The sequence below is a fragment of the Oryza glaberrima genome, chromosome 11 (assembly GCF_000147395.1).
Source record: "Oryza glaberrima chromosome 11, OglaRS2, whole genome shotgun sequence".
Classification (NCBI taxonomy): domain Eukaryota; kingdom Viridiplantae; phylum Streptophyta; class Magnoliopsida; order Poales; family Poaceae; genus Oryza; species Oryza glaberrima.
This window is the reverse complement of record NC_068336.1, coordinates 17,978,162-18,003,936: the sequence shown is the minus strand read 5'-3', so window position 1 is coordinate 18,003,936 and position 25,775 is coordinate 17,978,162. Positions and strand designations below refer to the sequence as shown.

At 39.5% G+C, this 25,775-nt stretch overlaps 2 protein-coding genes, 1 non-coding gene and 1 pseudogene across 3 annotated transcripts; 1 reads left to right on the top strand and 3 right to left on the bottom strand.

Moving 5' to 3' along the window:
- Window positions 1–949: 949 nt before the first annotated feature.
- LOC127755641 (probable alpha-mannosidase At5g13980) lies at window positions 950–10,069 on the bottom strand. Its single transcript, XM_052281332.1, has 29 exons — window positions 9,719–10,069; window positions 9,406–9,489; window positions 8,886–8,974; window positions 8,620–8,794; window positions 8,194–8,313; window positions 8,006–8,092; window positions 7,857–7,928; window positions 7,404–7,517; window positions 7,196–7,296; window positions 7,014–7,107; window positions 6,722–6,889; window positions 6,548–6,637; window positions 6,331–6,396; window positions 6,152–6,208; window positions 5,756–5,975; window positions 5,523–5,659; window positions 5,033–5,101; window positions 4,893–4,952; window positions 4,675–4,746; window positions 4,455–4,502; window positions 4,178–4,297; window positions 3,822–3,887; window positions 3,174–3,286; window positions 2,722–2,806; window positions 2,272–2,382; window positions 2,097–2,192; window positions 1,641–1,688; window positions 1,485–1,553; window positions 950–1,393 (listed from the first exon to the last, which is right to left on the bottom strand). Exons 1-29 carry the CDS (start codon window positions 9,935–9,937, stop codon window positions 1,175–1,177), a joined length of 3,069 nt encoding a protein of 1,022 aa, XP_052137292.1. The 5' UTR covers window positions 9,938–10,069; the 3' UTR covers window positions 950–1,174.
- LOC127755737 (uncharacterized) lies at window positions 9,936–12,242 on the top strand (annotated as a pseudogene).
- A 2,950-nt stretch (window positions 12,243–15,192) lies between these two features.
- On the bottom strand, window positions 15,193–15,264 carry TRNAP-AGG (transfer RNA proline (anticodon AGG)). The gene has a single exon. It is a non-coding gene; the product is annotated as a tRNA-Pro (tRNA).
- Window positions 15,265–15,507: 243 nt separating this feature from the next.
- LOC127754779 (obtusifoliol 14-alpha demethylase) lies at window positions 15,508–19,897 on the bottom strand. Its single transcript, XM_052280357.1, has 3 exons — window positions 19,677–19,897; window positions 18,800–19,282; window positions 15,508–16,866 (listed from the first exon to the last, which is right to left on the bottom strand). Exons 2-3 carry the CDS (start codon window positions 19,268–19,270, stop codon window positions 15,865–15,867), a joined length of 1,473 nt encoding a protein of 490 aa, XP_052136317.1. The 5' UTR covers window positions 19,271–19,282; window positions 19,677–19,897; the 3' UTR covers window positions 15,508–15,864.
- Window positions 19,898–25,775: the final 5,878 nt, after the last annotated feature.

The window sequence follows — 25,775 nt, the reverse complement described above, 5'->3', positions numbered from 1 at the left end:
TAAATTTAAATTTTGAGAACAATTAGTTATTTTTTGGCAAACGAGGAGGCTCTTCGTTACATTGATAGCAGTCACTATGCAATTTACTATGAATAGTACTCATCTATTTTATATTATAAGATGTTTTGACTTTTCTTTTAAGTTTGATCAAATTTATCAAAAAATTTAGCAACATCTACAACACGAAATTAATTTCATTACATATATCATTTGATAGGAAAGAAAATCAAAATTACCCCCTGCTATTGTAGAAGTACGAATTAACCTCCTCAATTCAAAAACCATACATTTTTCACCATCAACTTTTTATATTGAACGAATTACCCTCCTAACCAACTTTAGAGCGGTTTTGATCCTACGTGGCGCACACGTGGTAGTCAGTCAGCGATAAAAAAATACTCCCTCATTGTAAATGTGGAAAATGCTAAAATGACTTATATTGTGAAACGGAGGAAGTCTATAATAAAAAGGTAGGGCCCACATGTGTTGACAGCAGAACCAAGTACAAGTATTTGTTCATCATAATATATTTTACAGTATTTATTTTTGAGTCTGACAAGTGTATAAAAGTTTTACTAGCAAATGATTTTTTATTTGCTAAAAAGCAATTTGGATAAGATCATGAATAAGATCGATGGCACTGGGCTGGTTGTTTCTCAGCTGGAAGAGAAGAGAAGAGGGGTACACTTGTTAAAGGTAGTGTTTTTAGAATGGAATTTTACTAATTTTGGGTGGCAATATTACAAAGTGGCATTGGAGTGGGATTATCAAATTTTGCCCACGTTTTAAAATGGCAAAGAAACTGGTGTCCTGCTTGGAACTTGGATTGTGCCTACCTAAATAATCTGACAGGTGGCTCCAGTTTGTCATCCACAGTCACAGACGCAGCTCAATACATGCCGGTTTCCTCACTGTCCAGTATAAGAAAGGGGTTCAGAACCAAATGACATGGAGACCAAAAGTTTCAGTCACTTCTCTTCACTGAAACCGAGCTCAACTTAAGGTGAAGCCAAATTCATTTACAAGCTACAAACAGGGCTCAGTGGTTGGATGCTACCAGTGCATCTCTGCATTTGGTCACCAATCACCATGGCCACATTATTTCTTATTGCTCATCACCATGAGAAGAACTCAAGCTAAAAATAAAACATTGGTGCCAAGGCCATGTCACCCCTCACATCAACTGTTTGCCAGACTGCGGGGCGAAATTGACGAGGAATGTGCGTATCTCCATGGGGCCCAGATCAACGACGAGCTTGGAAGGATCTACGGGGCCTCCCCGGACGATCTTTTCATCAGCAGGAGGGCCTTCCACCTTCCACTTCAGCCTCTTTTTCTCCATGGCTGAACGTTCTTGGTTCGCTGATAGGCTTGTCTCAACAATCTTGACAATCTGGAGAGGTGAGGATGGAATGATCGAATAAGTTGATAATGGTCATGTATATCAAACATAGATGTATATCAGAAAATGTGATGATGATCACCTTCTTGTCTGGAAATACTCTCTTCAGGTCGACGCTAGCTAGAGCTGAAAGATCCTTGTGCTCTCCAGCCTATAATTGCACAGGGCAAGACTCAGAAAATAAATAAAAAGGAAGATCAAGGTATACCAAGGAAAAGTAAGGATGATAGCACAAGACCTCGTATAGGTGAGCCAACCGAAGAAGAACAGTTCCGTCTTCAAGTTCCTGTCCAACGCAGGGGCATTTGACACATATAACTTTTAAAGCGACATCGTGCAACACTTGCCCGATACAGATTTAGAAAGCATTTTCATCAATTTTGTACATGAGCACATTTTTAGCTAACTGGCTCATTACTGTTTGTAATCAATGATATCAAGCAGGATTGGGGCAGGACAAAGAACTAGCTTGCACCATTGCAAATGGTTAAAAATAATATAAATATTATACTGCATAAAGGTGAACCAAATCAGCGATAGTTGGGTAGTCGATAACCAAAGATGGGAATAATTCTGGTTCCCACCTCTAGAATCAAGTAATCCATCAGGGCTTTCAATGTAGTTGTTAGTGCAAAGACAAGCATTTCATTTTTACTTTTAAGAGAAACAACAGTGGTCCATAGCACGCAGATACCTGAAGAGTAAGCAATGCAACATTATCAGGCAAGCTGTAGGCCGGATCCATTGCAGAGAATTTTGTAACGTGTGAATTCACCCAATTACCTCCATCCTGAGTAAACAGCAAGGACATGCTCAGAACTAGCATAACCTTTTGGTCAACTATTTTATAAATAAGTTCCAGTTTATACCTGCTCTGCAAAAGCAATAAGAAGAGGGGAGTATATTTCCTGGCCAAATGTCCGCCGCCACCTAGCTCCTTCACCTTGTGGATCAATTCTGAGATAATACTTTCCTTGAATCTGTGAAATACCATAATAAGATGTTTTCCACAGTATTTTTGCACACAATCAATGTATTTGAAAACATTATAGAACAAAATCATCTCTAGTGACAGTTGGCACAACATATATATCTTCTCTTTATACTCCAAGAGGACTTTGTTATAGATAAGAAAATATTTCAAGAGGGCAGAAACGATATATTACTTTATAGAACTAACTTATTTTATTTAAGTATGCTCTAAATTTTCTTCAAAAACAAGGGATCCATATTCTTTTGCTGATAGGATCTCAGTAGCTGACATCTTATTTTGACTTATATCCAGAACAGGGATTCAAGAATAAGCTCTGTTTACTTACAACTAGTCCTTCACATTGATTATCAAAACAGGTTGTTTCATTTAATGCCTCTGCAACACCACGACCATCATCATGAAGTAGTCTCCTACAAAGAGTGACAAGGATTTAAACCATTCAGAGGTACACAAAAAGGGAATACTTAAAAAAAGGGCATGTCACATAAAAACATTTTTGAACCGGTGCAAGTTCCACTACAGCAAAAATTATAGCTACTAAAAAAATCCTCAAACACAATTATTAGCTATATAGAAGGACATGACATACATTCATAGAAAAGTTCAAGACAATGACTCATATCTTCTGCGAGATACCAAATGATAAATATGCACCATCTTAGACATGTATTTTATTTTACTGGAATTTGCACCACATTATCAACTGATATGCCCCCAAAGAAAAATATGAAAGAAGCAACAAAGTATTGTACTATGTTGTTTGAGTTGAAGATATACCTGTGTAGCATTAGCTCTATCTGTCCATCCTTTATGCTGGCACCTCCAACAGACCTGTCTACAAGTATAGATAACTCTCTGCTTCCATCTTCCACATAAATGCCAAGATTAACCTGAAAGTAGATATAAAATCATCAACAAATGCATAAATCAACCCCAAAATAAACTATCTGTGAAGCTACACAGAAAACTATGACTGGATCCTTTCAATTTTAACATCACACAATAAATAAGAATTGAAAACATTGTAAGTTCATCAAACATTAAGGATTGAGTGAACTTTAAGACAGTCTCACTCGTACATGTCAAATTTTCATTTTCCGATCATTCATAATCCTTAGTGCATCGAAGTATTGTAAAGAGAAAAAATTTTCTATTGTAAAGATCACTGAACTTCTTACGCTAGCACTAAATGTTATTATTATCATATCTCAATGGAATAAATAACCAAACAAAACCCAAAATTCCTTTAAAAAGAAGCCAGCCATACGTGAATAAAGTCATAAACTAAGAGGATAACTCAAACCTAACTCCTGACTAGTTTCGGATATTGATTTGATGATAAAAAGACATATGGAAGAAACCAATTTCTCAGTGCTTCTACACTTGTGAATATATATAAAGAGGCTGGAGAAGACAAAGGCTCACAGGATAATAGTTTCCAGCGATAGGCTGGTGCACTTCGATCTTCCACTCTGACCGGTAATCCCGTATCTGCAAAAACACCTTATATATTAGCATAAATTGTGATAATCATTTACAATTATGCGATGCATTTTCTGTTGCAGTCCTCTTCTGTGCATTGTTTAGTCCTTGTCCCCTTCCAAAACTAGAGATAGGAGGGCATTCACATAATTAATTCAGGGATTTTTTTTCCAGTACTATGTTTATTTTCATTGTAGATGTATAGTGCGGAGTGTAGATGTATGTTTATTTTCATTGTAGATGTATAGTGCGGAGTGTAGATGTGCTTTACCAGAAAGAAGAGTGAGAACACATCATACCCTTTTGATGAAGTCACGTCCACTGGAATCAGTGTAAAATGTTTTGTTTGTTGCCATGTTTGTAACGACTTCAGTGGATAGTTCTTTTCCATTTCCATCATCCACTGGTATTGGTCCAACCTATCCGTAAGAACAATTATTTAAGCACATGTCCGAAATCTCATCCAAAGAGAAATAAACAGGATATAAAGAAATCATCATGCAAATTGCAAAATGTGAAGACTTTAAAGAAACCATCTTTAGCAATGAAGGTACATCATATTGGCATAGCACTTACTATAAATTCAGTCTCCACATAGTCCTTTCCTTTGTAAACTCTGTTGATCTGTGCAAAGAATTGAAAAACAAGGCATCAGGAAATGAGCAACAGCAGCAGCATAATTTCCCATTCATTCACAAAGATTGAGAGAGCAGAATAAACTTTAGGTGTGGAACAGAAAGGAGTTAAGAAAAGGTAATGATTGATGATTTAGACAAGCAATTATCATAGAAATAACCTGATATATCCATGGATTAATCTGCTGATGCACTTCGTCCAATATGGACCCACGGAGAACTGTCAGAGGAACCTTGAAGTGGGCAACATAACTTCAAGTAAGACTTATGTGCAATTTTAAAATCTCTCAACAGATGCTGCAGTGTAAATGTTATTCTCGGAAAAAAAAACAATGGAAATTCTTAAGGCAAATTACTGAATTAGATATCTTCTTCATACCTGTCCATCAGTCTTGATAGGAACTGTGCAATTAGGGCGAAATATGTATGCTCCAGAAGCCTAGGGTACAGGAAAGAGCAAATAAATGCCAATAATAGTAAATGTTGCTGAATAAATTAATTATATAATTTGTACTGCACCTGAGGATCACTTCCATTTCCATCCTGTCCTATGTAATACTTGTACTTCTGCTTAAAATTTGCTTCAACCTTGGAATGTGTTAATGGTGTTAGAGTACAAGTGAGTTTAGATCATATGCAATAATTAAAGCAAGAAGCAATGAACACATGGTTTTCTAGGGCAAATAACATACTGGTTCTTACTCCCTCCGTTTTATAATTAGTATTTTTATTGTTATGAGATGATAAAATATGAATAGTACTTTATGTGTGACTTATGTTTTTTAAATTTTTCAAAACAATTTCAAATAAGACGAACGGTCAAAGTTGTGCACAGAAAATCATGGCTGCACTTAAAATGGGATGGAGGGAGTACTTCTTAGCTAGCTACTAGCAACAACAAATCTTACGAGTACACTACTTTATACCTTTACAATGGAAGCAAAGGCAAGTCCTGTGAGAGAAGAAAAGGTTCCAGATTGGAGGTAGTGATTAACCTTTGGCACATTACCTGGGTCTTACTATTGGAGTACAGAGATAATGCTCCAGCTGCATTATATTGAAGTTTCAACTGTCCTTGCCCAATTTGCATGTTACTATTTTCACTTCCTTGAGATGGGTGCAGAGTGGACATCAAAGAGACTGATGCTGCAATATATGCAGTGAATTAAAATCGTCAAACTTCATGGCAACTCTTAACTAATTTTGGTGAGATATATATCAAAAAGAAAGAAATTAATTCACCTGATTTCTTCCCGCTTGATATAAAGTACGTATTGAAACCAAGAGGTGGTACAGAAACTGGAAAAGCAAGCCAAAACTTGGGTTTTGCAGCTGGTAACATGCCTAGGTAAGCCTTGACATGTTTCTCCCGCATGTGCAAAGATGCATTAGCTATAGGCAGAAGTTGTGATTCAACTTCTCTTCCCTCAGAATCATGAACAACAATTGAGTCACTGATGACCTGTTGATAAATTGGCATATTAATTAACCATCTAAAGCAAAAGCAGTTTCATGGTAGTAGCACAATGCATCAGTGCATCACACATCTTATGCACAAGCAGAAAATTCCGATTGATATATGCCGAGCAAATTAAAACAACAAAATATGTTGCTTTTCAGGGAATAACATTTGCATACCGGTATGCGAAGGACATCCTCCCGTTTCCACCCAAGAGAGTTGTACACAAGCACAACCTGTAACATAAAAGGTGGGAAAAAAAATAAAGCTATATGTTTTTTCTTAAAAATATCAATCAACTACAAACAGGTGGTTCATCTTGAAAAGAGTTGTGTGTTGTGTTAAGAACAGAACTCACCAAACTTTTCCCTTGAGAAAGGTCCATCTCGGAAGGGGGGCAATATGTAATATTTAGGAGCGGACACTGAAAAGGAGATATAATGATAAAGGAAATACTGCATCATGTATAATTACAATGCATGTTGAGAAAGCAGACCCCACGCATTACAGGGGAAGGGAGTTGGCTCTAACCAGTGCCAGGGTAGACACTCACACACACAAAGATATAAACCAACCTGTTCAAAATTCGTTGTTTGGGACGGACAATGTGATTTTGAGCCTGACTGGCTCAAGCAAGAGAGAGAGGATGAAACCAGCTTCTCGGCCTACAAAAAAATCGAACTCATTGAAGCGATCAAACCCCAAAAGAGAACATCATCTATGAATTAACAGTACTCTTGGGAACTCACTTGTGTATAGCCAATTGATAATCTCTTTGCATAGTCATTTGCGACATGTTGCTTCTCCGTTCCTGTAACAGCATCATGGTGCTGAGCAAGAGCTAGAGCATCAGCTAAACTATCTGTTGTGAGATCAGAGTTGCTTCTCCCTTTAAAGAATTCCAACTGCCTAGCTGCCTGAAAAGTGAAAACAAATAAAATATTAAGCATATGAACACCACAAAGTACCAAGTAACCATGAAAATATATAATACTGAAACTGCACATCTGAATGCTAGAGTAATGAAAGATGAAAATTTACCAAGTAATATCCACTCATAACACGAACGTATCGTTTTAAGGCAGGTCTGCTTGTGAAGTAACCTGTCCAATATGCATTTGGGTTGTCTGCATACCTGATGGAAGAAATACAGTCATTTGCATGTGAAAGCAACAAAAATGAAGTTAATTATATCAATTATGAAATATAAGGTTAGAACATACGGGAAAAAATCATTAGTCTTGAGAGGCCATGGCACATTTTCAGCATGTTTTGCATCAGTATAAATCGAAGGTGTGGAATACAGAGCATTGACACGGCCATCCTGAGGTAATGGAACAACATGTTGAAATCATCATCATTACAACTTCATGGTGAAACTAAATTAGTTAAACAATAGTCAGCATTTGTAATATCCATGCTGATCTTAACCTTATTAACGTAGTGAATTAATTTGTCCATCTGTCTGAACCAACTTTCTGCATATTGATATTTGAAGTCTGTGCCCATTGTAAACATAACATGGTTTGTCCTTGTAATATTTGCCTAGAGAAAAGAAAGAAAGGAGCATGAATTAGGATGAAGAACTCATTGCTGAGTAGAACAATAACTTCAAGTTAAAACGTTGTCATTTAGCTAATATCTTTGAATATTAAGAGCAGAATGATCGACATATCATGGAATACGGAACACCAAAACTGCATTCTCAATTTGTGACAAACACTTAACACTACAACATCCAGAAAGGCAGTCTAAATTGAATAAGATGTTTGCACTTTGCAGTAGCATCAATCAACATGACTAATGGATTTCCATGCAATGCATATGGCTCCATAGAGGGTCTACATCAGCATGAAAAAAGTGTGAACATACAGTTTAATGTACCTGTGCTATAGCTGCAGCAACAAAGTCATCCACCCGTTGCTCCACATTATAATCAAAAAGAAGAGGATCATCCTGCATAGAGGCAAGGAATGTATAAGTTCATGTCTGGTGTTGAATGATATGCATTAGTAGAGTACTCATTAGTTTACCTGGACGATTGGGGAAGTATCATCAACTTCGAAGTAAAACTGACCAGGAGGTGGTTCATAATTTTTTGGGAAGATGCCAGCAAAGATCTGTAAGAAAATGTGTGTTTCATATGAAATATGGAATCCCCAGAGTTTAAGAACATCAAATTGAGGCATAACATTAACCGTGAAAAAAAGAGGTCACTTACGTCAGCTGATGAGCCGAAGGTCTTGGAGCCCCTCCACACAACCTCGAGCTCTTTTGTTCCCTTCCGTGTGTCACGGTCTTGGTAATCAATCCGGAAAAAATAAAAAGCATCGAATCCTACCTGAAACATAATAAAATGCTAGCTGAGCAATTACTTTTCTGGTAAATCTAATTTCACTTAAACAATTGGATTGTGTAGATTCAGTAGCTACATTGTGTTGTCAACAAAAGCTCTCTGTGGCATCACTCTTTAGGGGATAGCAAGGTATACATACTGACATTTTTGTATCTCAGCACATAACTACCTATGATGGGTGATAACTAGTTACTATCGCCGGGCTGATAACTAGTTACTATGATAACAGCATTTTACATTTAAGTCAAATTAAACACTGGAAGGACGGCATCGATGAGTTCAGTGGATTACTTCTGTGCCTAGGAGGTAAGCCTGAACTGCGGAGTGCCCAAACGGATCAATCTGCCAACCAATCCTTGGAATCTGACCAAACTCCTCCTTGATGAACCTGTGCCCGAGCGTAGTCTGGTCTATCATGTCAATGTAGTGCACGGTCGCTTCATCATGCATGCACATTCCCCCGTTTCTGCAACAGCAAAAGAAGCATGTCATTCTCTATACAACACAGACATGACTACCAATGCAGCATACATAGCGATATTCGATTTAAACCCTACATTAATTCCAATCGTCCAGTGCTGATGAGCCCCTTCACTATATCCTTAATCATGTCGCTCTGCTGTCTCCACCATCTCTGGAAGAATGCCTAAAAACCAAAGAAACCATTGGTCAATTTCAGTCAATGTGTCTACAAGTGGTTGCACATTGCTTCCTATCCAACCAAAAAAGGACTCCCGACATTGCAGAATTGACCATTTTGGATGTAGATAGAATAGCTTCTATAACTTCAACTCCTACAATTGTCAGCCAGAAATTGCTTGTAGAAACACCAATATGGTTACAGATAGTACTACATTGCTTCCTACCCGCCGCAGTTCCAATTCCACTCCTCCAAGCGGCTCAAAATTCAATTGCTGACAAGGACAAACTTCCAAAGGCGGGATTTACCCCCCAAAAAAATACTCCCTCCATTTCGAAATATTTGACACCATTGACTTTTTAGCACATGTTTGACCGAAACATGTGCTAAAAAGTCAACGGCGTCAAACATTTCGAAACGGAGGGAGTATATGTTACCTGCTCAACATAGACGAACTTGCGGTTTTCATCCTTGAGCAGCGCTGGCACGAGCGAATCCAGCACATTCTGCACGCACGCCCCCTGCAACCAAAAACACCCAGAAAAAAAAATCCAATTCAAAACAAGCAACGTGACGAGAAACGAGATAATCCGTCTCCAAAATTCAGCGCATCAATCATGCCTAAACTAGCTCCCCCAAACCCGTAGAAACTTCTCCCCCCACAAAAAACGGGGAAAAAATCGCGGAAATTCCGAGGACTGCGCCGCGCAGCTCGCGCTCTCGATCGAAAGCGCAAGTAGTAGTAGCAACCTGGATGGAGTTGTTGGATCCGACGTAGTACTGGTCGACGGTCTTGAGCCACCCGACGTCGTCGTGGGTGTGCGGCACCACGTGCACGTTGAGCTTCCCCCCCACCACCCCCGCCGACGTGTTGTAGGGGATGTACACGCACTCCCCGACGGCGGCGGCGGCGGCGGCGGCGAGGAGGAGCAGGAGCAGTGCCGCGAGGCGGGCGGCGGAGGCGCCCATGGGCCTCTTCCCGAAGCTTCTAGAAGGGGCGTGGAAGGTGGAGAAGGGAGGTGGTGGATGGAGGTCGTCGCGGCCGGCCGCGGTGAGGCCGGGGGGTGGAGTGAGCTAAGAAGAAGAAGCGGAGCGGGGTGGTGGGGCCCACCTGTCGGTGACACAAGGGCTCGCGGCCGCGGCGTGCCGGGCGGGTAGTTGCGCGCTGTGCCACGTCAGCTACCTAGCTTTTATCGCGGTTATTGAGTGAATTTTCAGTATGGCCATTCGAGTTTCCTCGATTTGTGGATTGGGGTCTTGTTGCGTATGAGACTTTTTTTTAGGGTCCGTTCGATCTAGATGTTCCGATGAGCTAAACAGTAAACCCTACGTCCCTACCACGTATTAATTCATTTGATCGATTAATTGACTATTTACTAATATAGGTTTAGAAATTGATTTATTTATTTTTAAAAAAGAAACTTCAATATAAATTTTTTTTAAAAAAAATACATCGTATAGCAATTCGAGAAGTAATGGAGTTGCTCCCCCAAAATAGCTAAAAAGCCAAAATTATTTTTTTTCACGTATAGTGCAATTTGGATGAACACAATCCACGCGCATCACTAAATGCATATATATGCATGTTTGCTCTTTAAGCATACTTGAAATATTATCAAAGGCGTCAAACATCCCTCCCCTCTTCACGCGAACTCATGCGCCATTCTTCGAATTAAATTAGTCGAATCAAAAACAAGCCTTACAACGTATGTCCAGCAATGCTTTTTTATGTAGCATAAACATGCTAACTTGATATGTACATCATGAGCTAATTTTGCCGACCATGCATGTGCTACGGCTCTATTTTGAGAGAGTCGACGATATATCTGATATAATTCAGGGCCTGTTCACTTTAACGTTATTTTCAACATTACCAAATTTTGATAAAGTTGCTAAAAAAGTGGTTACATTTAGTTTGTCGCTAAATTTTGGTAACTATATCATAAACTATGCCAAAATTTTAGTAAGTTACCAAAATTTTGGTATTACCAAAATTAATACCAAAATTTGGTAAGGTTTTTTTTGACATTAAAGTGAACAAAACCTCAAATTATGGCGCTTACACGGGTCTAAATATGCTCTAATGTCGTTGAGCTGTAGCCTTATAATCTAGGCTATCGGTAAGCTTCAGATCTCTCCTTTTGACAGGTGGGGCCCCGATCTCTCCTTTGTTATCATATTTGTTCATGTTGTTATCGGTAACTTGTTGTAATGGTTATACTATGGTATAATATAAAGTAGCCTTGATAATAAACAACACCTCAATTTGCATAAAAGACAACACTCTATGATCTTAATAGGTTGAAGAGAAATCAATTGGAAGAAGAAGATATACCTCTCTCATGTCACTACTACCGAATTGGTTTTCCTGGACGTTGCCCCCTTTTGGTTCCATGCCCCCGAATTGACTGGCGCCAGGTTGTGAACCACACGGGAAAAATGTGCGGTCCTCTTAAATGAACCGCACGGGAAAATAAGTCGATTTTTTCGTATGAACGTACTAAGAGAACCGCACGTCAAAATAGTATTTCCCTCCTACCCACTTTAAAATTTCCTCTTTTTCCGCGCGCCTCGGTCCTCACTCTATCTTCTTATCCGGTCAATTCTCTTATTCAACTCCCAAAATTTCTCCTCTCCTTTCTCACGATTCTCCTCTCTCCTCTCCTCACTCATGCCTCTCGGCGGTAGCGGTGCCCCACGGCGACGGTGGCGCAACGGTGGAGGCGCGGGATCCGGCGGGCGTCGGCCGTCCCCGCATGGATCCGGCGGCCGGCCGCCCTCCCCCCGCCACGGATCCAGCGCGAGAACCGGCTGCCCTCCCCTCCCCTCCCCGGCGGCAACGGGAGCGCGCGGGCGGCGGATCCAGCGGGCGGGTGGGCGACGACGGGCGGCAGCGGCTCCTCCCATCCCTCTCCCCTCCCCTCCCCTCCCCGGTGGCAATGGGAGCACGCAGGCAGCGGATCCAACGGGCGGGTGAGCGACGACGGGCGGCCCGCGGCCGTCCCCCGGCCGCCCTCCCCTGCCACGGATCCGGCATGGGAGGCCGGCGGGAGGCGCCAACGATGAGGCGGGAGCGGCGACGCCGCCGCCGCCGACGAGGCGGGAGCGACGGCGACGACCCGATCTAGGGTTTTCTGTTTTTTTTTGAATTTTTTTTTCGGTTTTTTGTTTTTCCGTGCGGTGGCATAAGCAACCGTAGATTTCGCGATTTTCCCAGGCGATTTGTTCCAGACAGGCCAAATCTCTGCACGCAAAAAACCGATTTACCGCATAGGAAAACGCTTGGTGTAGTAGTGTGTAAGCATAACAGACAAGCCCGTGATATAATTGAACTTATATGGCAATGTTGTTTTCAATATCAGGCCATCAGACAAGTCACCAAAAGTCCTTATTTTATTTAATTTTCGTCATCAAGCACAAGCATAAAAAAATATAGTATATACTCTAGGTATCGCGGATAAAACAATTCATTTTTGCCTCAGGCTATGTATCCCTTGTTACTATTATGTGCCTGTTCACTTTGATATCATTTTCAACCTTATCAAATTTTGGTAAAGTTAAAAAAAAAAGTGGCTACATTTAATTTCCTGCTAAATTTTAGTAACTATATAAGAAATCCTGCCAAAATTTGATAATATTTTTTTCATCAAAGTGAACAGCCCTACATATACACATAATTTCATCTTAACAGCCGCATTAGTGCTAGTATCATTTCCTATCAGGAGCGTAGCATGATTTAGTACGATTGGAAGGTCTCATTCGCAAAAAGGCGAGATGCGAATAAAAATAAATAGCCCGTGCCACGGTGGGGCGCCTCTTCCGGATAAGGAGGCCAGAGCGGGGCCCCACCTGTCGGTCCCTATACAGATCGATCCGCTGCACCCTACCAAATAGCAAACGCCGAACAACCAGCGGACGGCGACTACACTACGAAAATTGTTATGCATACGGCCTGTCTCTTCGACTTATATACGACTAAATTTGATCAAACATCTATAATTATAAACGGTTATAATATATATAAACATATTGTCTCGTTCTTTTATTCAATAAGAGTTAGATGAAAATTAAGATTTTTGTGGCACACTTTTCAAACTACTAAACGGTGCGTTTTGTGCGAAAACTTTCTATATGAAAGTTGCTTTAAAATCATATTATTCTATTTTTCAAGTTTGTAAATAATTAAAACTAATCAATCATACGTTAATACCACCTAGTTTTGCGTAAAAAAACTTAATCTTCATCTTCATCTTTATCTTTAAGAGAAAAAGAACACCACCATAGTTGACTAAATTTGATCAGCAATAATAGTGAGTATGAATCGACATTTGTGTGTGTGTCTATATATATATATATTCATATTTAGAATTAGGTGAATTTTTCTAAGACGTAGCAAGTATGAATATGAATATGAATCTGCATATATACAAATGTGAATATGTATATATACAAATGTTTTAGAATATACTTGCTACGTCTTAGAAAAAATATGAATCTGGATTCATATTTAGACGGCGTACTCGCGTTGGCAAAGCTGATGATGAGTTGCTGTTCCTTCTCGGCGCGAATAATCCTCTCCCTGTCTTATCCGATCCATCTTCTTTGTCGCTGTCGCACCTCGTGGACTTCCTTCTCTTGTTTTTTCGGGGACCCTCTCGGACTAATCATACAGTTATGTATTATTCGGTGCTCTTGAATCTTGATTAGTGATGGCTACCATTATTCTTTTTTCTCCTGCAGTACGTTTCATTCGGGAAGTGATTTGTATTTTTTTTTCATTTTGGGATTCGACAGAAAATCCTCAACAGATACAGTATCTGTACAATTATAGTGTATAGTGTAATTTCTATATAACTACATATGTAAGTAGTATATATGTGACTTGAGTGTAGCGTAAATAGAAAAACACATACTACTCCGTCCAAATATTTGGACATGTCTAGATTCATTGCTAGTATTGGTCTCTCTTTTTTTTTTTGACAGCGGTATAGTTCAGTGGAGACTGGATGTGTGCACTTGAAACTTAGAGGTTGCGGGTTAATTCGATCCCTGCCCTAACGTGTGTAATATATTTTACCCTACTCACGTAGCACAAATCTCAAAGCGCATATAATTTGAAAGTTGCATAGCAATCATATTTTATTTTTAGAGCTTTTCAAAAGGGTCATGCTGCAAACGAGTTATCCACTTAAGTTAATTGTAGAGCACAGAAAACGATAATGTTATACTCCCTTCCTCTCAAAATACAACTACTTATTATGCTTTTTTTTTCTAAAAAAAAGACATCAAGGTTAAAGTGAGAAATGGTTGTGATTTGTTGAGTTAAATTAATTAATTAATTAGGAAAATGTTGTAGTAGTTATATTTTGAGAAAAAAATCATAGAAATAGCTATATTTTGAGAGAGTATTATACCTCGACGTAACTCTTCATTTTCAAAGTTTGGTCAATTATTGCACCATATTTAGGGCTTATTAATTTGCAGTGCCATGTTTTGGTTGGTAGCAAAGAGGTGGGTACGATGAACGTTTGGATTGTTACTAATTTTGGCGTGGAGTTCTTTTTTGTTTGCTTGGCATTTCTAAATTTTGACAAAATAGAGAACCAATTCAACAGTAAGTTCGTTGCAACAAGGCAACTTTTTTTTTTCACGGAGTACTCTTTCTATTGCATCTTTTTATTTGTTTGTTGCTTACCTGCTTGTTTCAATGCTTTATTTCGATAAAGAAAAATACGATCGGAGAATGCAATAATTGCTGTGGTCACATTAATGAAAGTCGCAGCATAACTAGAGAATCAGGACAGTACGCTTTCTATTGCATACTACTCCCTGTTGTCACATATTATGCCGTTTTAGACAAGATTGATGTCAAACTTTTATAACTTTATAACTTTGACCATCGATAAATTTAAAAATATTTAGTTTAAAGGAACTAGAACAACATATATAGATTTGTCTTTCAAAGTATTATAATAAAAGCAATATATATATTATATATTATAATAGAAAAATAAGGTCAAAGATATATTTTGTAGACCGTGTTATTGTCTAAAACGTCAATTAAAATGAAACCGGAGGGAGTACTATTTTATTTGTTTGTTGTTTGGCTTGTTTCAATGCTTTATTTCAATAAAGAAAAAAACAATCGGAGAATGCAATTATTGCTGTGGTCACATTAATGAAAGGCACAGCATAAATAAAAAGAATCAGGGAAAAAAAAATCAGGGGCATTCCGAGAATTGAACTCGGGACCTCTCGCACCCTAAGCGAGAATCATACCACTAGACCAAATGCCCTTTTACTATTACTTTTCAAAATTACGGTACTTGACAAAGGTTATTTGGCTCGACAGACGATAATTACCCATGACATGCATTCGCCGTGGAGCACGCCGGCGACCAATCCGCCGGCAGAAGACGGCGCCTTCTCCGGTGATCTCCAGCAGACCAACATTTTTCTCAAGATGACAGCAATTATTGACCCGAGCAGATGATCTTTTACAAGTGGAGAGCACTGGTTGCAGAGACAACTCACATTAGTTTTATTCTCATTTCCATTCCATTACATATAAGTATTATTAGTTCAGACTTCAGACATTATGTCCCAAGCCATATGAAATAACGGACGATGCAAAGATTCAGGTACAATCCAGGATGCTTCAAGTCTAATAACACAAACACAAATCGTTGCCAAGCAACCCAGAGGTACAGAAGTTGCAGAGATCAAGCTTGATTTTTCATGGCAGGAAGCAAATCACAGGATCCTAAAACGACTGAAACACCCTAATACAAAGCTGGCAGAAACTTACACGGATCAAATACTGACAGAAAGTGAAAAGAAGAGAAAAAAGGCGAAAAGCGCGACAAGCATCGACTCCTAAGGTTGAAGGTGGCATCCTAGTTGTCGACGACGAGCTTCCGCCGCTTGAAGTTGACCATCACCTCGTCCTTGATGCCGACGACCATGGCTTTCCAGTTGGTCTCCGGGAAGGGGGAGACCAGCTCGAACTCAAAGTTCCTCAGCAGGTGAGTCCATATGGCCTTGATCTGTAGGTAGGCGAAGGGCTCACCGAGGCAACCGTGCCTGCCGCCACCAAAGGAGATGTACGAGAAGGCGCCCGCTGCCTTGTCCTCCTCCCTGCCTGGTGCGTAGCGGTCGGGGTCGTATGAGTCGGGGTTCTTGAAGATGTGAGGGAGCCTGTTGGCGAAGGCTGGAGATGTCGCGACGATGTGGCCCTTCGGGATGTCGAACTCTTTGCCATCCTTCGTTGTCACTGAGAAGTCGTTGTGTGACTGGCGGAGCAGCATGATTAGCGGCGGGTGAAGACGGAGCGCCTCCTTGATGCACCTGTAGAGGACATCCATCTCTGCCAAGATGTCATGATCGATCTTGTCCCCGTGCCGCTTCATGACCTCCTTCTGCTCCTCTTCGGCTGCTGCGAAGTACTGCTTGAAGCGAAGCATGTAGGCCCCAGTCCAGGTTGAGGTGATAGAGCTAGTGTGCTGTCCAGCAAATAGTGCTGCAATAAGTAGGCCGGTTATTTCACCTTCTGTGGTTGAGCGTCCACTCTTGTACTTCGAATCAATGAAGCACTGCAGCATGTCTTCCTCAGCCCGTCCAGAGGCCTTGCGGGACTTGATGATGGTGGCGAAGATTTCCTTCAATCGTTGCCGTGCCCGGTCACGGCGGCGGTGTGCAGGAATTGGGAGGTAGGGGAAGATGACACTGACTGGCTGCATCCCATTGTCCAGATCATGGAAGAGAGCAGAAACATCATCAAAGAGCTTTTCTCGCACCTCCCTCCCGAGCAAGCACCGACTAGCAGTCAGAATGATGAGATGCTCCAGCTCATACTTCAGATCCACTGTTCCACTTTCTCCCCACTTAGAGAAGTACTCCTGTAGGCAAGGTTGCATTTGCAGTTGAGATTAATCATCCAAGATGTATGCAATGATGTAATGATTGATGAAAACAAGACAGAACACAGTAAGACAGTAAAAAAGCCTTGGTAACAGGATTTATCTTGACATGCTATCTAAACGCTAACATGTTACTACAATCATGACACTGAGTGTTCAACATCAAGCCAAATGTCCAGTGACTTGCATAAAGATGGTCTGTATAATCTATTCATAAAAACTATCGATATAATATTATTATATGAAAAGAAAGCATGCAAAAAGTTTATATAAAATTATGCCTAGCTTTTTCTTTATGAACAAACCATGTTATTGTGAACAAGGATGAATAAGATGGAGTGCCATAAAATTGGAATTGCAAAGGAAATGAGATGATGCACAATACACGTGCTGTGGTATGCACTTATTTGTAAAGTGAATATAACAGAGGAACACGTCAATTCAGTTTCTTGTTGAAACAACAGTTGCTGCCAATTATGTCCTGTTTTGCTGCACCAAAAAGTTTGGAGTCTTATGGTGCATTTCTTGAGTACATCTTAAGAAAAGGTACAGTTGACCCACAGGTCTTGGTTAAGTCAGATAGATACAAGAATGTTGGTTGTGACAGCCTGACAGGATGCAAACATTTTATCATTGACCTCCAGAACTTAACGTCACATAACAAGGTTTAGTTTGTTTCCTCAGTCAACTAAAAAACAGGTCTTTGTAACTCAAGCTATATATCAGCGCCGTGTTTAGTTCCAAAGTTTTTCTTCAAACTTCTAATTTTTCCATCACATCAAAACGTTCCTACACACACAAACTTTCAACTTTTCCGTCACATCGTTCCAATTTCAACCAAACTTCCAATTTTGATGTGAACTAAACACAGCCCAAGCATGTTCAATGTTTATACACTATCGATCAAACTCATACAAGAAACAAATTAACAAGAAAAAGCTAAGCATAATTTGATATCATAAGATCTCAAATACAACCAGCAGCAGTTCAAATCTCTACAAGACTTTAGAAACAAAACATGTCACAGTTGTCAGTGTAAAATATGGCCTGTTCTGATTAAAAGATTATGGTGCTGGTGTGGACATTCATTCATAATTAAAAGATGTCATTCAAAAGTGGAGAAAAAGAAGCACATAGAAACAGTATAGAAAAGGAAAGATAACACGTAGAAACACCATCGAGCCAAAATTCAGAGTAGAACCGGAAAAGACTAACTTTTAAACGATGAAAATTAGTAATAAACAGGAAAGATGTGCAAGCTTTATTCTAAAGAACTAATTCACTAAAAAAAGGGTGGCAAAAGGCATAAAGCAAAGCACAAACGGATAACAGCATACTCCTAGCACGTACTCCATGCCACTGGAAAACACTGTTGACAGTGATGCACATATACTGATATATTTGGGTTTGAGAAAAAAAGACAAAAGGTGATGTATGGTAGCCACGTTCTAACTTCCAGAAAAGCCACGCACAACATATTAGACATGTTGATACACACCATGACACCAACATGTTGAGTAATCAAACAGGATTAACAACAGCTCTGAATTGATGTATACATATAAGAAAAAGCAATCATGCTGAATATTAGATCACCAAGCTTTCCTATCAAAATTGACATAGCACATCTATATCGAGATTGTATCCTTTTGTCTAAGGGCTAACTACAAGTTCAATGCATAATGATCTGCATGATTGATCTTCGAGATTGTATCCTTTTGTCTAAGGGCTAACTACAAGTTCAATGCATAATGATCTGCATGATTGATCTTCGAAACAAATTCTACCACACATTAGCCTATACAATCAAGTTTGATGATATATCCAAGAACAAGCATCTCATGCTAAGTTACTATGCGACAACCATCCTAACAATATATGAACAATTGCGTGAAACGGAAGCGATTCTCACCTCAGCCTCGACAACCATCTGGTCGACATAGCTGCGGAGCTTGTTGGCGCGGAGCGCCTCAGTGAAGAACCTGAACTGCTCCTGCCTGACGGAGTAGTCGACGTCGAAGACGACGCCGGGGCCGAAGGTGGGCACGTTGAACTTGTAGACCTCCTGCTGGCTCATCTCGGCCTCGTTCCCCTTGAAGAAGTGCGCCGACACCTCGGGGCCGATGAGGAAGGTGATCTTGCGGCTGAGGATGGGGACGGTGAAGACGCTGCCGAGGCGGGCGTACTCCTCCCGGATCATCGGGATCGGCCCCCGCATGAAGCGGAGCAGCCCGCCCACCAGCGGCGCCGCCGGGATGGTCGGCGGGAGGCGCTTCTTGCCGCCGGCGGCGGAGCTCAGCAGCAGCTTGATGAAGGCGAGGGTGGCCACCAGCAGCGCCGCGCCGGCGATGAGCCGGTGGTTTGGGTCGGCGAGATCCATCATCTTCGTCGTCGTCTGCTCGACCAATTGCCATCGATTAGATCAGGGATAATACAGATTAATCAAGATGACACATACGAAAAAGAAAAAAAAAAACAAGATTCCAAAGCCTCGTTCGCATCGAAGACACTCTAGGAAAGAAAAAGAACACAAATGCAGCATCAAAAACAGTGGAAAAAAATACAATTGTTCTTCCACACTCATCTTTCCACATGACAAACAAAAGTCACTTTTTGAAAGAAAAAAAAGAAAAGAAAATCTCTAGATCGGAGAGAACAGCGCCGGAAATTCTCTGGTTTTTGGCCATGTGCCGCGCCCGGGACATATGATAGAGAACAAAAAAAAGAAAAGAAAAAGGAAATCAAGAAACGCAGTAGGATGATGAGATCCGATCTTGGATGGAGCATACCTTCTCCCTGCTGCTGCGGGTGTGGGGGGTGGAGGGGAGTGTGGAGTGGAAGTATAGACTGGAGAGGGGTTTATATAAAGGAAAGCAGCAAAGATTCCTCCGAGGAGAGGTGGTGGTGGGAATGAGGAGGGGTTTACTGCGGGCGGAGATGGGAAACCGGGGCGGCAGAGATTTGCAGAGGAGAGGAGAAGGGAGGATGCGCGGCCGGGGAAGGAGGAGGAGGGGATTTTGGGGGGGTCCCACCTGGCTGTGTCGCTAGCTGGCGACCACGTGTGTTTGCACGAGCACACGACGTCCACATGTGCAATGGTGGGTGTGGGTGTGTCATGGGCGGGGGATCGTGAGTGGAGCCGGGAGCCGTAGAGGAGGGTCGCTCTCTCGCCGGCCGCCGATGGCGAGGGGGGTTTTACCGGCGGGCCACGCCAGCTGCGGGTGAGCGAGGCAGGCACGGGACTAGAGGATCATTAATAACACTGAGACAAAATAACACTGACACCGTATTTAGTTGCAAACTTTTTTTTCAAACTTCTAACTTTTCCATCACATCAAAACTTTCCTATAAACATGAACTTTCAACTTTTCTATCACATCAAAACTTTTCTACAAACATAAACTTTCAACTTTTCCATCACATCGTTCCAAGTTCAACCAAACTTCTAATTTTAGCGTGTACTAAACACACTCTCATGCAGGTGCGCGAGTTAGACAATTAGACTCACCCTCTAAATAATCTAGTCAATTTAATAGCTAATATATATAATAATTTTTAATAAATATAATAGTTACCTCTCAACAACGTATACTACATCCTACCTGTCATACACATTGCATCTTATAGTCTATGGTCCCATTGATCTTCTCTCTTATTTTTTTTATCTTCTTGATACATGTTTATAGCTTGGCTTATAGTGTGCTATTATACATGCTCTAAACAGTACTCCCTCCGTCACAAAATAATACTTCATCTATTACAAAATAAATTAATCTTAGTACGAGACATAGCCTAATACTAAATCTAGACAGAAACATGAGTCAAATCCTATTCTAGGTTCATTTATTTTACAAGGGAGTACATTTTATGCGCTTTAAAATATCATATAATAATATTTTTGTTTAACAAAATTAAAAATAATTTACCGTGCGTTAATGATTTTGTTGTTTTGCGTCTAACGGGACGATAGTGTCACTATCGACAAACGTGGTTATAGCACAAGTCATGGTCATCAATTAATCATACTACAGTACTACTAGTACCGGTACTAGTACGTGTACGTGTTTCGGTTATTGGTGCACGGTTGCTCCAATAGTACGTTAACGTGAAGATGTTCGTCTAGTTGTACAGCCTAAAAACACGATTTCATGGTTTTAGCTATATGACATCGTTTGAAGTGATTTTTGGAAGAATACACTATGTAAATGTAACAATTTTTTAGGAGACACCGCATCCATTATTTTCATGTTTTCGTACTGACGACCTAGATGGTGCCCACTTTTTTAGGTGGCGTGATCGAATTGTGCTTGTATGTGTTGTTTAGGATAACTGGCTCTGTGCATGGACAGAATGTACTCCTTGATAAGCTCATCCATATTAGAGGTGGAGCTACTATGAGCGAAGTCGTACTTGACGCTAGTGGTAGTGGAGGCGATGAGGGAGGCAAACCTTCCTCCCTACGTAAACGAGGCGCAGGTCGCAGCTGTCCTCGTGGTCGGCAAGAGGTGGGCGAGCACGGTACCCTTCATATCATTCAACACCGAGTATATGCCGAGTGCATCAATACGGTTCTTGAGTCGGTGGCTCTCACAAAGAAGTGGATCCTCCGAGGCAACATGTAGGAGGACACCCCTGTGGCGTTGGCAGTGTCAGGGTGGTCTATCAGCACCTCTCGGGACAGCGGCAGGAGGGCATGATAAGGCCTGTCAAGGCGACCCTTCAAGGATCGGCAGTGCTTGCAACCAAAGTCGTTGACGTAGGATATGTTTACATTGAGACCGTTGCAGTGGTGGCGGGGAAATCATGGCCGAAGAGGAGAGGAGGATTTAGGATGTAGAGGGGTAATTTGGTTTCGCCATAAAAAAACTAAAGCAAATATCGTGTCGTCATCACAAAAATATTAAAGTAATGGGTGTGGTATTATATTTATATAGTGTATTTCCATACAATGATACAAGTCATTTCATATGGTATTCTACAGCTAAAACTATGAAGTCGTGATGTCTTATATAAAAGAACGGGGGAGTCAACTTATGGGTTAGACAAGAGACTTTTGTGATTATTCATTTATTTCCTTTATTTTTTACAATTTCGGTGTTGGCTATTGTCTTTTTTAACTTTGTCCGTTAATAATTTTTAAATAAACAAAATGACTAGTGCTGTCTAAAACACTACCAAAGTTGCAAAACAATATTACAACAAGTTTAATAACAAACCCAGGTACGGGCTATAATCCATATCCGCCAAATTGAGAGAATATGGATATTAGATTTGAACAATACAATAGTTTACCTATAATGTTGCCTTCACTTTACTCTTTTCTTTCTCTCTCACTTCTCCATTTATTTTGTCTCTTGTTCTTTCTCTGTATCCTTTCCCAATTTAATTTGTCTATTTTTAAGCACATTCTTGATCTTATATAATTAAGAACCAACTCCTTTTCCTTTCTCTGGTTTCTCTCCTCGACATGTCCAGAAGTATAATATAATGAAGTACTCCAGGAGTAACTATAAGCTTATACTAATGTGCTAGCTCTTGCAATTGCGTGGAACTGTTGAAAGAAATATTGATATTACTTATGTTTTATACAAAACTGCCATTAGATTTTTCCTTACATGAGACAAAACCACTACTGCGAAAACAATGTTCCTAGATGAATCTTACCAATTAATATTGCCACTAGCTCACCAATTAATATTGTCCGTGTTCTTCATTTGGATCCTCCTTTTGCATTCATAAAAACTTAACCACCATTAACGTGTGGCAAAATACATGTTTATGTGTATTTATTAAAAATATTTCGAGCATTCTGTTAAAAAAGGAATAAACTCAAACAGTGCAAATATTAAAAACATAATAAAAGTATTTGAAAAACAATACAACAGATAAAACAATAAAAAATATATACAACTATCTATACAAATAAGGAGTCTTAAAAGATATTATTTTTAGAGCCCTGTTGCGAGCACTTGAAAGGAACTTGTCTCATCGGTTGCCAAAAAGTTATTATAAGCAGTAACGACTTATTAGCGACTATAAAATAATTTATTTATAAAACTTTTATAGCTAATGCTAAAAAAGAAACTACATTGAAAATATCTTAAAATCAACTTTAAAATTAAAAAAATAAATTTTGAAATTCAAATTTTAGCTTTGGCTTTGACTTTTTATACCAACCGATGGGGCTCTAAAATAATGATACTATGCAACTCAAATTCTTTGTAACTAGCTGAAATCCCGCGCGTTGATGTAGGAGTTTAACATGATAATAATAAGTAAAAATAACATATAAGATAGCTAGACAATATAAGATTACGCAAGTTAACGTGGTTTATAATAATTTAAATTTAAATAGTATATAGAATGGTAATTCAAATATAAAAGTAAGGTGATATGACTTTGTGAAAGAAGAAAAATATTGGGATAGTTTGGACTGTAGATTAATCATCTAGAAACTAAAAATAATTGAGGTGATATGGCTTAATGCGAGAGGAAAATGAGAAAGATAATTTGGACCATAGATTAATCATTTAAGCACTAAGAACAATTGACCTGATATGGCTTAATGAGATAAGAGAAATAACACTAACTAAGTGATGATGAACTATATGGGTACATAGCATATTATAAAAAATAATAGAAATACATATTGAAATATTATGTGAATTATGTGGGATGATGATTTAACATGCTTGTATTTCAAATGCTCTAAAATTTAATAAATTATAAATTATAGATAATATAACACGTTTTCATGATGTTTAAATTTAATTATTGTTAGTGGATGATGATGTGGCATCTTTGCATGTCAAGCTTTAGGAGTTAGGCCGGGTTTAGTTCCCAACTTTTTCTTCAAACTTTCAACTTTTCCATCACATCAAATTTTTTCTACATACATAAACTTCTAACTTTTTTCTTCAAACTTTCAATTTTGACGTGGAACTAAACACACCCTTAATGGGTTTATAGTAAGAAAGGATGCGACCAAATTCTTTACACTGTTATCAGGGCAGTGAAAGCAATGAGATGTGGACCACTCTTTTCGAGGCCCATATGTCAATGTGATACAGCGGAGTTCCATGTCTATTTGTAATTGTTGTGGTATAATTTTCACAACTTGTTTGCTTTTCTGTTTCAGCACTTATCCATATTCTTTCCTTAGAAATTGTGTTTTTTTTCCCGGATGGAGTACATGCTTTCAAAGATCACATCCTCATCTCATCAAAACCAAATTAAATCAATCAGGCCGGACCACCTCCAACTCAAAGTGGCAGTTGTTCGATTTGTCACTTTCTGCCATCATGCTTTTGCAGTTCACTTCCATAGTTCCATGTGCACATCCTTTTTAAATATGAAATAAACTAACCTAATTCCGAGCCACGCCCAACTCAAGTGACAGTCACATGACTTGATTTTGATTCTTATTCTCAACTCCAACATAATCCAAAACTAGCCAAATAAGTAAACATAATTTGATATATAGACTATGCAACCAGTGGCTACTCAAAACAAGTTTTACAGAAGAGCAGAGCAGGTAAAATATAACGAAGCTGAGAAGCTGTAAGCCACAATACCGCAGGGGCCAACGGTATAGGCATTGAACCGGATCATATATTTGTTCTGAACTTTGGTTCGAGGTAGCTATTGAATTTGTAGAGCAGATCAGAAGCTGTACAGAGCAAAAAGGAGCCAAAGAGACAGAATAGCTTTGGTGACAAGAACATGTGAGGGGATTAAAATTTGCAACTTGGCGATGTGAGCTATCTTGATCAGCATTGGAGTAGCATCTCGCGGCATTTTTTGAGGTGAAGCTGTATCAAGAAGTGTCACTGCAAAGATCCAAAGAAGTACCTCTTGGAGTTCTTATGGGGTGTGTTCTAAACTTCAGCTCCTAACTGTAACTTCCTTGTTTATCGTGAGCACGCTTTCCAAAAAATTTTATATATATGCTTCTTTAAAAAAAATCAAAATAATCAAATTTTAAGTTTGTACTCCCTCCATCTAATTTTGATAGTCATATTTCCAAATCTGATTTTTTTAATAGGCATATTTCAATCCAGCAACCTATCATCTTAATGACTTTCTCGGATTTAATGCATGACTCTCCATTCTTCCACACATGATTGGCTACATAGACATTGAAAAATGTAAATATTAATGAATCGCTTGTTTACGAGGAATGACTAGTAGCATATTTAAATGGATGATAAGTAGAATTATTTATTTTTGGTCTATGTGCCAAGATGAAATATGACTATCAAAAGTAGATGGAGGTAGATGGAGGTAGTAATAATTAATACTTAATAAATCATGCATTAATGACTTGCCTCGTACGTTTTATGTACGACGAAAAGTCCAAAACCAAAATGAAGGTTCGAACGCACCCGGGAACCGTTGATGAGCCATGGAAATCCCAAAATACTATGCTGCTGTTATATATGAGAGAGTTAGGGAGAAGTGGGAATTGGAATTTTCAGTGCCATCTTATGAAAGGATGTTCATTTAGAAGCATGAGTATGCTTTATATAGTCACTGTGTATCCATCAAAGTTGTTAGGTTCAATTCCATTACCTAAAACAAATCTACAATTTGTAGGGCCTAACAGTAATTGCCATGCTAATCAAAGAAAGACTGAATAAATTTGGGATTGGGTTATAACGCTTCAGATTAAGAAAAAGGCTTTACATCACAAACACCTTGCTAATAAATAGGATTATTTATATTGGTGTGATCAAATTATAAGGATTCAACAATGGAATGGGGTTATGTTTGACAACAAGAGAGCAAATTTTGTTAGTTGGCAAAGGCTCCTTAAGGAAGACTTTTATTTGCTTCTCCTTTTGTCTAAATGTAAGAGAGATACCTTCCTTGTTACTTCTATTTCAGTT